General features: G+C 42.3%; 1 protein-coding gene across 3 annotated transcripts in view; it reads right to left on the reverse strand.

The window, feature by feature from the left end:
- Positions 1 to 15,003, reverse strand: part of NHEJ1 (non-homologous end joining factor 1) — an 85,192-nt gene that overhangs the window by 67,963 nt on the left and 2,226 nt on the right. For all 3 annotated transcript variants that reach the window (XR_010129709.1, XM_004033244.5, XM_019022178.4), the window contains exons 2-5: positions 14,617 to 14,793; positions 13,919 to 14,131; positions 4,110 to 4,248; positions 3,133 to 3,191 (exon numbers count right to left, since the gene is read on the reverse strand). Coding sequence is in view for 2 of the 3 variants with exons in the window: in XM_004033244.5 (XP_004033292.1) it covers positions 3,133 to 3,191; positions 4,110 to 4,248; positions 13,919 to 14,131; positions 14,617 to 14,793 (588 nt within the window). In the remaining variant the exon portion in view is untranslated. The remainder of the gene's footprint in view (positions 1 to 3,132; positions 3,192 to 4,109; positions 4,249 to 13,918; positions 14,132 to 14,616; positions 14,794 to 15,003) is intronic.

The raw sequence follows: 15,003 nt of genomic DNA on the forward strand, positions 1-15,003 counted from the left end.
AGTCACTTAACCTCTCTGAGGCTCAACTTCTTCATCTATAAAATAGAAAGCTGTAACTACAACTACCTATCTCTCACTTCCTTTCCAGATATAATAAAATTCTACAAGTCTATGAGGTTGATCCACCCAGAACCTACAGGACCAGTATTCTTGAAGTAGCTGGTTCCAAAACACTGATACTCTTCCTGTGCTGCCACCTAAATTCTGTATGCTTTCTCATTCAATTCCGCAGGGCTCCTCCCAACCCCATAGTATGAAAATGATGAGCCTCTAATTTTACAAATGAGAAGTGATTTATCCAAAGCTGCAAAATGAGCCATGAGAATAACTGAAGACCCCAAATATAGGTCTAATAAGCAACACTGAGCCAGGTACAGTGGCTCACGCCTGTAATCTCAGCACTTTGAGAGGCCAAGGTGGGCAGACCACATGAGGCCAGGCATTCAAAACCAGCCTGGCCAACATGGTAAAACCCTGCCTCTACTAAAACTACAAAAATTAGCCAGGTGTGGTGGTGCATACCTGTAATCCCAGCTACTCAGGAGGCTGAGGCACAAGAATCTCTTGAACCCGGGAGGCAGAGATTACAGTGAGCCGAGATCACCCCACTGCACTCCAGCCAAAAAAAAGCAACACTGTATCCACAGGCCACAGTGTCATAATCTGTATAAAATCCCCCTAGCATAGACTTATCAAAATATTAATCCAAACTTATTGAAGACTTACTACCTGTAGGCACCACGCACAGTGCTGGGGATATAGAAATGCATTCAGCATGGTCCTTGCCTCAGGGAGTCCACAGATCAGTGGAGGAGAAAGCCATAGTCTTGCAGGCATACAAACAGTAATATTACAATGTTATAAGTGGTAAAACAGAGGTATAATCCAAGGTACTGTAGTAGCAGGGAAGAAGAATAGTCTTTACAAGCAGAGTACAGAACGGTCTCCCAAACAAGGTGAAGCTGACATCTAGAAGATTAATAGAAGTTTACAAGTTAGATAAGGCCAGAACATTGGACACTCTAGATCATGGGAAGAATGTCTATCTAAAGATAAGATGAAACAGCATTGGGGGAAATTAAAAGTCATTCCATATAGCTAAGGCATAAAGTACACAGAGAAAAATGTCAAGAAGTCAAGCTGGAGAGGTATGCAGGCACTAGATCAGGAAGAGACCTCTCTACTGAGCTAAGAACAAGCCTTGCATTGTTTAACTAAGGGGATGAGGCAGGGAACCAGCATGTTATCCCCAGCCTTGATACCTAAACTTATAGACAGGGGAAGCTATCTAAGAGAAAAACGGCCTAAGAAATCTCTCTTAGTCACAAGTTTAGGTTTAACGGTCTCTCTTTACCCATAAAAACTTGAAACCTTTTCTAGGCTAGGCATGGTGGCTCACATCTATAATCCCAGCACTTTGGGAGGTCAAGGAGGGTGGATCACTTGAGGCCAGGAGTTCAAGACCAGCCTGATCAACATGGCGAAACCCCGTTTCTACTAAAAATACAAAAATTAGCTGGGTGTGGTGGTGCGCACCTGTAATCCCAGCTACTTGGAAGGCTGAGGCAGGAGAATTGCTTGAACCTGGGAAAGGGATGTTGCAGTGAGCCAAGATTGTGCCATGGCACTCCAGTCTGGGTGACAGAGCAAGTGAGGCTTCGTTTCAAAAACAACAACAACAACAACAACAACAACAACAACAAAAAGACTTGAAACCTTTTCTCTTTCAGGGCTTAGCAATACAAGTTTTCCTTCTTCTTCAGACTTACAATTGCTTCAGTACCTGGACTGAGCACCTACCTCACATTTTTTGCTTTTAGTGTTTAGACCCCAAGCATTGTAGCTCAGTCAATGCACAGAGGCAGAACAGGAGGTTCCAAATAAAGAATACCTGCTTTATGCCTAGCCCTTTAAAAAGTGCTAATTTAGGGTTCAAAAGAGGTATGGGACACAGACCCTGTCCACAAAGAGCTTACAAATTAATCTAGAAGACAATAAAGAAATACAAATAATCTATACATAATACCAGATTATAATAGCATTATTTACTTACATGATAAAGTACCAACTTGGGTAACATATATAATTAGAAAATGGGGCAATAGGCCGGGCGCAGTGGCTCACACTTGTAATCCCAGCACTTTGGGAGGCCGAGGTGGGTGGTCACCTGAGGTCGGGAGTTCCAGACCAGCCTGACCAACATGGAGAAATCCCATCTCTACTAAAAATACAAAATTAGCTGGGTGTGGTGGCACATGCCTGTAATCCCAGCTACTCAGGAGGTTGAGGCAGGATAATCGCTTGAACCCGGGAGGCGGAGGTTGCTGTGAGCCGAGATCGCACCATTGCACTCCAGCCTGGACAACAAGAGTGAAACTCCATCTCAAAAAAAAATAAAAAAATAAAAAAGAAAATGGGGCAATAATACTAAGGTACTAACTGTACAACCAACAAGTCACAGAAGAGGGAGGGAAGGAGAAGATCAACATTGACTGGCATTATCAAAGGTCACTATTATTAATACTTTCCCTATTTGGCATTTAATAGATGTTTCTTTTGGCTGAGCTCAATCCTTAGAAGGGAAACCTAGGCAGGAGCTTCTGACAGGCCACAATTATCTACTCCCCATTCATTCCTTTGCCAGTCCCCTTGTATAAACACTGTGATTTTCCACAACCTACTGTGCCCACAAGACAGCCCCCAAATGGTAGCCCTAAGCTTTTTACCTTCCTCTCCTGCAGGATCCTGAAAGGGCCTAGACAAGTAATGACGCCTACCCTTCTCCTCCACAGTCCAGACCTTACGACCAGATCTCAACAAGCAAAAATTTAATAACTGGTCAACCAACCTTTCCAAGGTTAGCGAATTCCAAATGAAATCCCTGGTACTTTAACAGAGATGTTTTATAAATATCAATCAGCCCACTTCCGCCTCTTACGTTCTTTCCCCGTTTTTTCCCTCATCCTCCCTAAGTACATCTCAAGCCTTATCAGACTTTCTATGGGCAACTTTTTCAGACAAAGGGCATTCCAACCACACAAGCCACCTAACACCCAAAACACAAATGGCCACTCAGGCACCTGGAAAGAGGAAGTAGGGTAAAGACACACAAGAAAATAACAAATACCTTACCTCTATCATAAATTGTTCCAAGAAGGAACTTTCTTCAAATGGTTCTGTCTTCAATCGATCTGTAGTAAGAAGGATCAGAAAAAAGAAATATGAGTCATACAGGATGAGTTTCTTACCTGATGGAAAGGGAACAGAACAGGGCTACTTAGGAAAGAGGAGGAAGGTGCATCATGCAGAGACACCTAGTTCAGTGGGAGAAGAAGGGCTGAGAGCATGTGGGCAAAAAGTAGTGGGAGAGGGTGATTAGCAATAAATGGCAGGTTTGGTGGCAGCATCTGCTCTAGGAGTTTTTCCTGCCACAAAAACAAAGGCCAAATTGAATTTTTATTCTGAAGTTGGAGCCATGAAGCTTCCTAAACTCCCAAGTCCATGTTGCTCTGGTACAATTCTGTATAGCTATTGGCTCCTTTCCAAAGTCTTTCCCTGCCATTGCCTAGGGCATGTCTGGACTTGGTTACAGCTTCTATTGGCCACTTGGGCTCCAGCCAGGTACTCAAGGCAGAGAAAAGTGTCACCTAGGCCAGGCACGGTGGCTCACGCCTGTAATCCCAGCACTTTGGGAGGCCAAGGCAGGCAGATCACTTGAGGTCAGGAGTTTGAGACCAGCCTGACCAACATGGTGAAACCCCGTCTATATTAAAAATACAAAAAAATTAGCCAGGCGTGGTGGCGTGTGTCTACAATCCCAGCTACTCGGGAGGCTGAGGCAGGAGAATCGCTTGAGCCCACGAGGCGGAAGTTGCAGTGAGCTGAGATCATACCACTACACTCCAGCCTAGCTGACAGAGCGAGACTCCGTCTCCAAAACAAACAAACAAAAAAGAGTCACCTAATATCAAGACTCCAGTTTCTGGTTAGTATTCAGCACCCATCCTGGGGGAGGCACTTCTCTAATGCAAATGAGTCTCCCTCTTTGCTAAGACCCTTTGACTATTTTTAACACGCCCCACCCAACTCCTCCAAGAATGTCCTCTCACCTCGAATCAGCGTAGCCCCACTCTCCTGGTAGTCTTGGATCTCTAGGTCTTTCATATGAAGTAATGTTGCTAGCTCCCTCACTTGGCACTGTAATGCCAGACTCATGCCCATCAGAGGACGAATCAAATGTTGGGAGACCTTTGAGGGAAGAGATATCAATTAGCCAAAAGACTCTTATAAAGTACTTTCCAATTCAGTATTAGGTACCAGAAAAAATACTGAAAAATAAATGTTCTTACAGAAACTTATAGTTTCATAGGCAAGTAACCCATTTACATGAATGTAAACACAAATACAATAATTAAATATATTAAGAAGGTGGCTGGTGCAGTGGCTAACGTCTGTAATCCCAACACTTTGGAAGGCCAGGGCGGGTGGGTCACTTGAGGTCAGGAGTTTGACACAAGCACGGCCAACATGGCCAAACCCTATCTCTACTAAAAATACAAAAATTAACTGGGCTTGGTGGCAGGCGCTTGTAATCCCAGCCACTCGAGAGGCTGAGGCACAAGAATTGTTTGAACCCAGGAGGCAGAGGTTGCAGTGAGCCAAGATTGCACCACTGCATTCTAGCCTGGGTGACAGAGTGAGACTCTTTCTCAAAAACAAGATCCCACCAGCTGAGATGGCTCATGCCTGTAATCCCAGCACTCTGGGAGGCCGAGGTAGGAACTCACTTAAGCCCAGGAGTTCAAGAGCAGCCTGAGAAACATAGTGAGACCCCATCTCTACCAAAAAAAATTTTTTTTAACATTAGCCAGGCACAGTAGCATGCATCTGTAATCCCAACTACTCGGGAGGCTGAGGTGGGAGGATCACTTGAGCCAAGGAGGTCAAGGCTTCAGTGAGCTGAGATCATGCCACTGCATTCCAGCCTGGGCAACAGAGCAAGACTGCATCTCAAAACGACAAGAAGAAAACAAACAAACAAACAAACAAGAAAAGCCGAAGATCCAAGTAGCCCTGAAGAAAATAAGTGTGGCAAAAACAGAGTACACTAGCTAAAGTGTAACAGAAGACAAAAATCAACAGAAGGTAAAGACTCTTGAAGATCAAATTAGATCCAGACACTAAGAGCCATTTCAGGGCTCATGATAGCCCAGAAGGACCCTGGAGTTTCAATCTGTTCCCACAAATGCAGCATAGTCTAAGGTTATTGTTATAATAGAAGCAAGCCAGCTACCAAGAACTAGCCTAGGAAGGTATAAGCCAACACACTCTACACACAACCCCCCCTTTTTTTTTTTGAGAAGGAGTTTCGCTCATGTTGCCCAGGCTACAGTACAATAGCACGATCTCAGCTCACTACAACCTCCACCTCCCAGGTTCAAGCGATTCTCCTGCCTCACCCTCCCGAGTAGCTGAGATTACAGGCATGCACCACGATGCCCGGCTAATTTTTGTATTTTTAGTAGAGATGGGGTTTCACCATGTTGGTCAGGCTGGTCTTGAACTCCTGACCTCAGGTGATCTGCCTGCCTCAGCCTCCCAAAGTGCTGGGATTACAGGCGTGAGCCACCGTGCCCAGCCCACACACCCCATTTTTAACAAGAGGTAAGAGAATGCAAATGCAGCCATACTGCCATACAAATAGGGTGATACTCTCATATGATAATGTATAGCTATATAGAATAATCATTTAATTCACCTACACAAGGTGTCCATTAACCTGTCAAAAAAAATAACTAGGCCGGCATGGTGGCTCATGCCTGTAATCCCAGCATTTTGGGAGGCCAACGCTGGAGGATTGCTTGAGTCCAAGAGTTCAAGTCCAGCCTGGGAAACGTGATGAAACCCAGTCTCTACAAAAAATACAAAAATTAGCCAGGCACATGCCTGTAATCCCAGCTACTAGGGAGACTGAGGCACAAGAATCGCTTGAATCCGGGAGGCAGAGGTTGCGGTGAGCCAAGATCATGCCATTACACTCCAGCCTGGGTGACAGAACAAGATCCTGTCTCAAAATAAAATAAAATAATTCAAATTAATAATCTATCTGTGACTAAGGGAAGTTATCAGACTTCCTTTCCCTTTCCTTAAGGAGATGAACTAAAGAAGGCACTAAAAAGAAGAAATGCCCTAGATCAGAGGTCAGCAAACTTTTTCTATAAAGGGCCAGAGAGTTAACATTTTTGGCTTTGTGGCCTATCCAGTCCCTGTTGCAACTACTTGACTCTCCTGTTGTAGCACAAAAGCAGCCACAGACAATATGTAAACAAATCAAGTGGCTGTGTTCCAACAGAGCTTTACAAAAACAGGCAGCAAGCCAGAATTGGCCCATGGCCATAGTATGCCAACCCCTGTCCTAGACCTGAAAAAGAAGTACTTTTAGACAAAATACCCCAACAAGCTTGAAATGAGGAAAAGGTACTAGAGTGTCCCATAATATGTGCAAGCCAGACTCATCTGGATCCAGATTAGACGTCTGGACTCTTTCAGACCTTTGTGTTTTCATTTTCCATTCATTTTCTAGGTAAAAGTTACTACTAAAAGTTCTAATTGTGCTTTGGCTCAAATTAAGAGGAAAAGACTTTTTTCCACATTTCTGCTAGATTAGAAAAGACTGGATGTGGGGAGGTGGGAAGAAAGGAAGTTAGTGGCGGCAGCTTTTGTACCAAAACCAAGGACTAAGAAATGGAAGGGTTCTGGCACAGAGGGGAAAGCCAGAAATAAAGTCCAGCTATAGATACTAGAGTCTTCCTTCTATCACACAGCACATCCCAACCTGGCACTGACTCCCAATTGAGGTCCTTAGCAAAAACTTAACCCTCTAGGAAGTACTGTTCAGAATGTGGCAGAAGTTCAGCTTTGGAAAAATTTATCTGCTCTACACTCGATCTTCTTTCCTAGGAATTGTTTTGTTAAATTTGGTCCTGCTGGGTGGGCATGGTGGCTCACGCCTATAATCCCAGCATTTTGGGAGGCCAAGGCAGGCGGATCGCTTGAGCTTAGGAGTTTGAGACCAGCCTGGGCAACATGGTGAAACCTCATCTCTACTAAAAATACAAAAAATTGGCCGGACGCAGTGGCTCACACCTGTAATCCCAGCACTGTGGGAGGCCGAGGCAAGTGGATCACCTGAGGTCAGGAGTTCAAGATCAGCCTGGCCAACACGGTGAAACCCCGTCTCTACTAAAAATACAAAAATTAGCTGGGCATGGTGGCGGGTGCCTGTAATTCCAGCTACTCGGGAGGCTGAGACAGAAGAATCGCCTGAACCCAGGAGGCGGAGGTTGCAGTGAGCCGAGACTGCGCCATTGCACTCCAGCCTGGGTAACAGGGTGAGACTCCATCTCAAAAAAAACAGAAAAAAAAAAATTAGCCAGGTGTGCTGAGGCATGCCTATATTTTCAGCTACTTGGGAGGCTGAGGTGGGAGAACTGCTTGAGCCCAGGAGGTGGACGTTGCAGTGGGCTGAGATTGCACCACTGCACTCCAGACTGGGTGACAGAGTGAGAACTTATCTCAAAAAAAAAAAAAAAAAAGTTTGGTACTGTTTAAGGTAGATCAGGAGGAAAACAGGCAAATACTTGTATAAATGACAGTGAATATTTGATGAGTTGAATTGAAATAATTGTCATTACTACCCAAGCAGCAACACCATCCAATTGGCGGCAGCACTGAAACAACAGAAACTCCTAAATTAATAACCAGCTTCCCTCTGGATGGCTACCTCAATAGCAATTTCCTCGAGTGACAGTAAATATTATATAAAAACATGAAACATGACAAGGAACAGCTTTTAATTAATGTCATGTCTAATTAAATATGATAATGCCACACCAGGCAACTGAAATTATCTATCAGATCCCAATGTCTATTCGGTTTAAAGAAAGTTTTTTTACCAGTAAATATTGTAACTGCTAAAATAATTTCATAGGATTGGGTTACAGCATTTTGAATTATTGAGGTATAATTCATTTCAAAGTTAGATGAACACCAAAATGATTTCTCTTAGACCAGATAGCCTTAAATTAATGCTCAGTAGAAATTTTGAAAATATGTGTTAATGGGCATATGAGAGACTAGATAAAATGTGTAAAAAAGTCCCAGCACTTTGGGAGGCTGAGGTGGGCAGATGACCCGAAGCCAGGAATGCAAGATCAGCCTGGCCAACATGATGAAACCCTGTCTCTACTAAAAACACAAAAAATTAGCCGGACATGGTGGCACGCACCTGTAGTCCCAGCTACTCAGGAGACTGAGGCACAAGAATCACTTGAACCTGAGAAGCAGAGGCTGCAGTGAGCTGAGATCATGCCACTGCACTCCAGCCTGGGTGACAGAGAGAGACTCCATCTCAAATAACAATAATAATAATAATAATGTGTAAATAGTTCAAAGCAAATCCACAGACACTATAAGGAAAAATCTTGAAGGGCTTTAGGATGTCAGGGACACTCCCCGTAATTTATAGACAGCAATATATGAAGATATACAGTTCATCAGTCAATTCAACAGATATCTACTGGGTTCCTAATATGTACTCTGACCCTATGAGGCCTCTGCCATCAAAGAGCTTACAACAGTTAAGGAGGTTAGGAAGTGTAATAGATATACAAACAGGAGTTGCTAATCTTTTTCCGAGGAAAAGCTATTTATAATTTTCTCCAAAGTCTTCAGATTTTCCATAGAAATGTTCATAAGTCATGAGCAGGGGAGCAGAATGATAGGTCTCAATCTCAAGATGAATCAAGCTGGAGGCTAAAGAGGGAGAATCACTTAGACCCAGGAGTTCAAGACCAGCCTGGGCAACATAGTAAGACCCCCATCTCATAAACAAACAAACAAATAAACAAAAAAGATCAAGATGAATCATATCAGGAGATCCAGTGAAGGCTGGAGCACAGTAGCACAATCACAGCTTACTGCAGCCTTGAACTCCTGGGCTCAAGTGATTCTCCCACTTCAGCCTTCCAAGTAGCTAGGACTACAGGCACATGCCACCACACCCACCTATTTTTTTTATTTTTTTATTTTTTTGTAGCTATGGGTTTCACTGTGTTGCCCAGGCTGGTCCCAAACTCCTGGTCTCAAGCAATCCTCCTGTCTTGGCCTCCCAAACTGGTGGGACTACAGGCATGAGCCATCATCCCCGGGATCTCTTTCATTTATTTATTTATTTTTATTTATATATTTATTTATTTATTTATTTATTTTGAGAGAGTCTCGCTGTGGCCAGGCTGGAGTGCAATGGCGCAATCTCATCTCACTGCAACCTCCACCTCCCGGGTTCAAGCAATTCTCTTACCTCAGCCTCCTGAGCAGCTGAGATTACAGGCATGCACCACCATGCCCGGCTAATTTTTGTATTTTTAGTAGAGATAGGGTTTCGCTATGTTGGCCAGGCTGGTCTCGAACTCCTGACCTCAGGTGATCCGCCCGCCTCGGCCTCCCAAATTGTTGGGATTACAGGCGTGAGCCACTGTGCCTGGCCCCAGCATCTCTTTTAAAACGAACAGTTATGGAATTGAAATATTTGCCCTCACAGGTCCACTATAATGCTAAACATAAGTAATATTACATATGTTCTTTTATTTAATCCTTACGACTAGACAGTAAGGTTGTGGTTGATTTATTTTACAGATGAAGAAACTGAATCATAAAAATTCAGTACTTATCCAAATTAATACAAGTAGTCTCAAAGAGGTGGAGTTGAGTTACAAATTCAAGTCTGCTGGTTCCAAAACCTATCTCTTTCTGCCACTAAGAAACCTTTGGATATAGCTCCTAGGAATCATAAAATGTCCAAAGATATCACAAATCTGAAAGCTAAAATGTGGAATATCAAGAATTATATTAGATACTAGAAAGAACAGAAAACAGGAAAGAGTAAGAGATGAAGTCTGTCCTAAATGAAGATGGACTCAGTGTTAGAACCCAGAGACCTGGGGCCAAGCATGGAGGCTTACGCCTATAATTCCAACAATTTGGGAAGCCAAAGTGAGAGGATCACTTGAGTTGAGGAATTCAAGACCAACCTGGGCAATATGATGAGACTTCATCTCAAAATAAAAAGAAAGAAAGGGGCGGGGGAGGGGGGGGGTGCGGAGAGAGAGAGAGAGCAAGCAAGCAAACAGAGACCCAAAACCTAATATAGTCCATAATACCCTTGCAGACTTAGAAACCACTAGCTTGTTAATGTGAGTATGTTATGCTGGAGAAGTATGAGGAACAGGTATTCTCCTCTTTCCTGTACAGCTGGAAGGAGTTAAGCTGCATAATGTCTCTGAAAGACAATTTGGCATTATGTTATGTGGCAAGATTAAAAGATACAAATATTCCTTGACCCAGCCATTCCACTTAGGGGAATTTACTCACACATTTACATGCAGAAAAAGTAAATACAAGGATAGTAACTGTATACAACAACAAAAGACTTAGGTGTCTACTGATAGCAGATCAATTAAATATATGATACATTCATTAAATACAATGCTATGTTGCAATTAAAAAACACAAAGGCAGGTCCTCTGAATGTGTTGATATGAATAATCTCTAAGTTCTTTTTTTTAAGGCTCATCAAGTGAAGCAGTGGGTAAGTTCTACAATTAAGTGAAAAAAGGAAGGTACTAAACAGTGCGTACAGCATGATACTATTTGTCAAAAAATACACATATACATAGATATATATTTGGTCGTATGAAGATATATATACAGTATATACATATATAGCTTTAAGAATTCACAAGAAGCTGATATTGGTAGCTGCTTTGCAAAAGGAAAAGGAGGGACTAGGGAACGGGGTAGAAAGATCTATTTTTTCACTGTATACACTTAAATGCTGTTTGAAATGTTTGCCTTTTTCAAGAATTACTCATTCAAAAAAATTAAATGAAAACGATCACAAGAATGAGTTACAAACAAAAATTATGACTGTGTGACCTTACAGACATACACACAAGCCTGAAATAGTATCCACCTACATCCTTACCCGTGTCCACTGGCTCTAACTTTTTCCATATAAAGTTCTCTCAGGTTCAGGCGTTTCCCTAGGAGGGCATTCTTCTTTTAATGATGAGTATTTTATTTTAACTTAAAGCACAATTGTTCATGAATTGCTCAAATCTAATTTCTTCCTATGGCAAACCAAGACTCATCCCTCCCTAAACACTGTTGTCTCTTTCCTTTAATGTAGTTCCCCAATTAGAGAAATTTGCCTAGAATAGCTAGTTTTTCTTTACATACTTTTATATTATATTGTATTATATATTATATAATATATAATACATTATATTATACCATTACATATATTAATATAGACTAATATAACATATAATATATGTTAATATAATATATATTATATATTACATATATTTATATATTAATCTATAATATAAATATACTATATAATTGTAATATCATTATATTAGTGTTCCTTACTGTAGTCTTTTGAAAGAAGAAACTATTAGAGCCCATCAGCCTCCAAGGAGAACTGTCTCCACAATCACACTACATATTCCGCATTTCTAGGTCCATGTAATGCAAAATGAGATTAGCTACTGCTAGGGATTCCCAAAGGCCGCCCAAATGGTTTGGTCCCAGAACAAACATTATTGAGGAAACACTGCCCCCTGGTGTTACTTAGAAAGCTGAAATGTTTTAAACGAAATAGATAAAGTATGGGATGGGGCCAGGCTCCTGCTTGTAATCCCAACACCTTGGGAGGCCAAGGCAGGAGGATTGCTTGAGGTGAGGAATTCGAGACCACCCTGGTCAACACAGAGAGACCCCCCATCTCTACAAAAAAATTTTTTAAATTTTATTTATTTTTTAATTTTATTTTTTTAATTTATTAAATTTTATTTATGTATTTTTATTTGCAAGATGGAAAAGTTCACAAGAAATTAATTTAAAATAAACAAATGTGAGTATATGCTAAGTACTGTTGATAGACCTTAGAAGTTAATAAATAAGTAATTCTCTCAGCACTCAGTTCTAGTTTTACTGGGCTCCAGATCAAAAATAAACATCAGGGCCGGGCGCGGTGGCTCACGCCTGTAATCCCAGCACTTTGGGAGGCCGAGGTGAGCGGATCACGAGGTCAGGAAATCGAGACCATCCTGGCTAACACGATGAAACCCTGTCTCTACTAAAAAATACAACAAAAATTAGCCGGGCGTGGTGGTGTGCGCCTGTAGTCCCAGCTACGGGGGGCGCTGAGGCAGGAGAATGGCATGAACCCAGGAGGCGGAGCTTGTAGTGAGCTGAGATCACGCCACTGCACTCCAGCCTGGGCGACAGAGCGAGACTCCGTCTCAAAAAAACAAAAAAAAATAAAAATAAAAATAAACATCAGGCCGGGTGCGGTGGCTCACACCTGTAATCCCAGCACTTTGGGAGGCCGAGGTGGGCGGATCACGAGGTCAGGAGATCGAGACCATCCTGGCTAACACGGTGAAACCTGTCGCTACTAAAAAATAGAAAAAATTAGCCGGGCATGGTGGCAGGCACCTGTAGTCTCAGCCACTCAGGAGGCTGAGGCAGGAGAATGGCATGAACCCGGGAGGCGGAGCTTGCAGTGAGCTGAGATCACACCACTGCACTCAAACCTGGGCGACAGAGTGAAACTCCGTCTCAAAAAAAATAAATGAAATAAAATAAAATAAACATCAGCAAACAGTTTCTCAAAAAGTCTTTCTATCCAGTCATCTATTGATGCCAAAGCATCACATCCCCTGTGGGAAACTAAAGAAGAGAGAAAAAAATGATGTCCTCTTGTCTTCAGATCCCTCTGCTAACAAATCTATACTTTTAGGCTTCCCAAAGAAGACCCTATCCCCTAAGTGCTACTGACTAAAACTGTGTCTGTTATTCCAGAAAACTAGTCTTTAACGTCCACTCTTAATTTCTAATAAAATCTCCTGGGAAATATAAAGCTATGAGTGAGTAGAGGATATTATCCCCCTAGTCTCTGAAAATGAGGCTTTGGACCAGACTAATCTGGGATTCAAATTCCAACTCATTTATTCATAAGCTGATGGCTTTGGACAAGTTATTTTCAATCTCAGTATTCTACTCTGAAAAACAAGGATAATAGTACTTATCCTGAAGGACAGTTGTGAGGATTAAATGATGAGATAATGTTTAGAAAGGTACCTAACACTGGTACATATTCTACCCTGTTGCCAGAATAATCTTGATAAACCACGAATTGGATCATGTTAAATTCCTGTTTAAAGTTTTTCAGTGAATCCTGTTGCCTTTGAGATAAAATCCAAACTCATTAGAATCCTTCAAGATCCACTGCCTCCCTCATTTCTCATGCCTTCCTATCTACACAGCAGTCATGAAGTTCCCGAACTTGCTCCTCACTTACACATCTCTACATCTCTTGCCTACAATGACTTTTCTATTTATTTTCTCCTACTCATCTTCAAAACTTAGCTCAGTAGCAGTCTCTTCAAAGAGGTTTTCTCCAATCCTCAACCATCCAGGGTCTACCTCAATCAAAGAACCTATCATACTTTATCATAATTTCCTGTTTGTCTGTCTTCTTACTAGATTATGAACTCCAGGAAGAGGCTATATTGTTTTCGGTCTGGATAACCAACAATTAGCCCATTGTAGATGCTTTTAAAATGCTGAATAAATTAATTAATGAATAAAGACACTCAATACTCTGCTCCTTTTGCAAGGAAAGGATTTAACAGTCAAGAATCCTTTTTGCCTTCTGTTTAGTCAAGGAAAGTTTTCTGATTGGAGAAGAATTTCAAAAAAGGTTTGCAAAAAAAAATAAAAGCACCTAAAGCTTCCTCTCAAAGCAACTGGCATCCCTCCCCCAACCCCATATTCGAATTACACTTACCAGGGAAGGACTAGCTAGGATGCAGTGGAAATTCCAATAGAAGGGGAGGCCAGAGAGCTCACTTCGCACCCGTAGAATCAGTGCATCTGCCACACAATCACAGGAGAAGGTAGCTTCCCTAGGGTGAGCAGCGTCCTTCAACAATGGGCGAAGGAGATTATCCAAATGACAGAGGAAAGCTGCAGGAGGAGCAGTGAGCCGCTTGTTCAGCTCCTAAAGAGAGAGCAGTGGTACAGAGTAAGGGTGCTAAAAGGAAACTAATTCCCTCATAAGTAACAGCAAAGGAAAGCCCTGGTTAACACGAAGGCAATGGACATGAGAGGAAGGGGAGAGAAGATAAAAACATCACAAGGGGAAAGAAGAAAACAAAAAGAAGAGAGTCACAAAGACCAATTGGCCTACTTCACAATTCTGCCTTGGGCAAGAATAATTCACAAAAGGCCTATCTAGATCAAATAATATATTCATTATCATGCATACGGTAGGGAAACTAACTTTCTTTCTCTCTCTCTCTCTCACACACACACACACACACACACACACACACACACACACACACACACACAGATTCCAGGCAGAAGTACAGGACATTAACTGGAATTGTCTCAACCCGATTCATCCTTCCTTGGGAAACTACAGGCCAGCAAGCTGGTTGATGTTCACATCCCCGACACAGCAGTACTTCTCCTCATACTTACCTTGGCTCGCTGGCTGACCACACTAGTGTCCACCTGTTCATGCCACACCTGTTGAAGATCTGAAACCAACAAGGCATAGCCCTGCTTGGTGATAAAAACTTTGGCCAAGAGGGAGTTCTCTGCAAGCTGTAGCCACGCCCACGGCTGCATCAACAGGCCTTGCTCCAGTTCTTCCATCTGCAAAAAAGTCCTCATTTAGTAAAGAGCCTCAGGGTCATGCTGGCCTAGGGAGGGCACCACCCAAACCAGTCTGTATCAACTAAAATCTCACGAAAATCCTCCCTGATAAAATAGAAGGCATGGATTTACGTTCTCCCAGTATACAACCAGCTGAGCACTGACTTTACTACCTCCCGGCCACTAAAAGTATATTTAAAATCTTGAGGG

This window comes from Gorilla gorilla, chromosome 11 (genome assembly GCF_029281585.2).
Source record: "Gorilla gorilla gorilla isolate KB3781 chromosome 11, NHGRI_mGorGor1-v2.1_pri, whole genome shotgun sequence".
Taxonomy (NCBI): domain Eukaryota; kingdom Metazoa; phylum Chordata; class Mammalia; order Primates; family Hominidae; genus Gorilla; species Gorilla gorilla.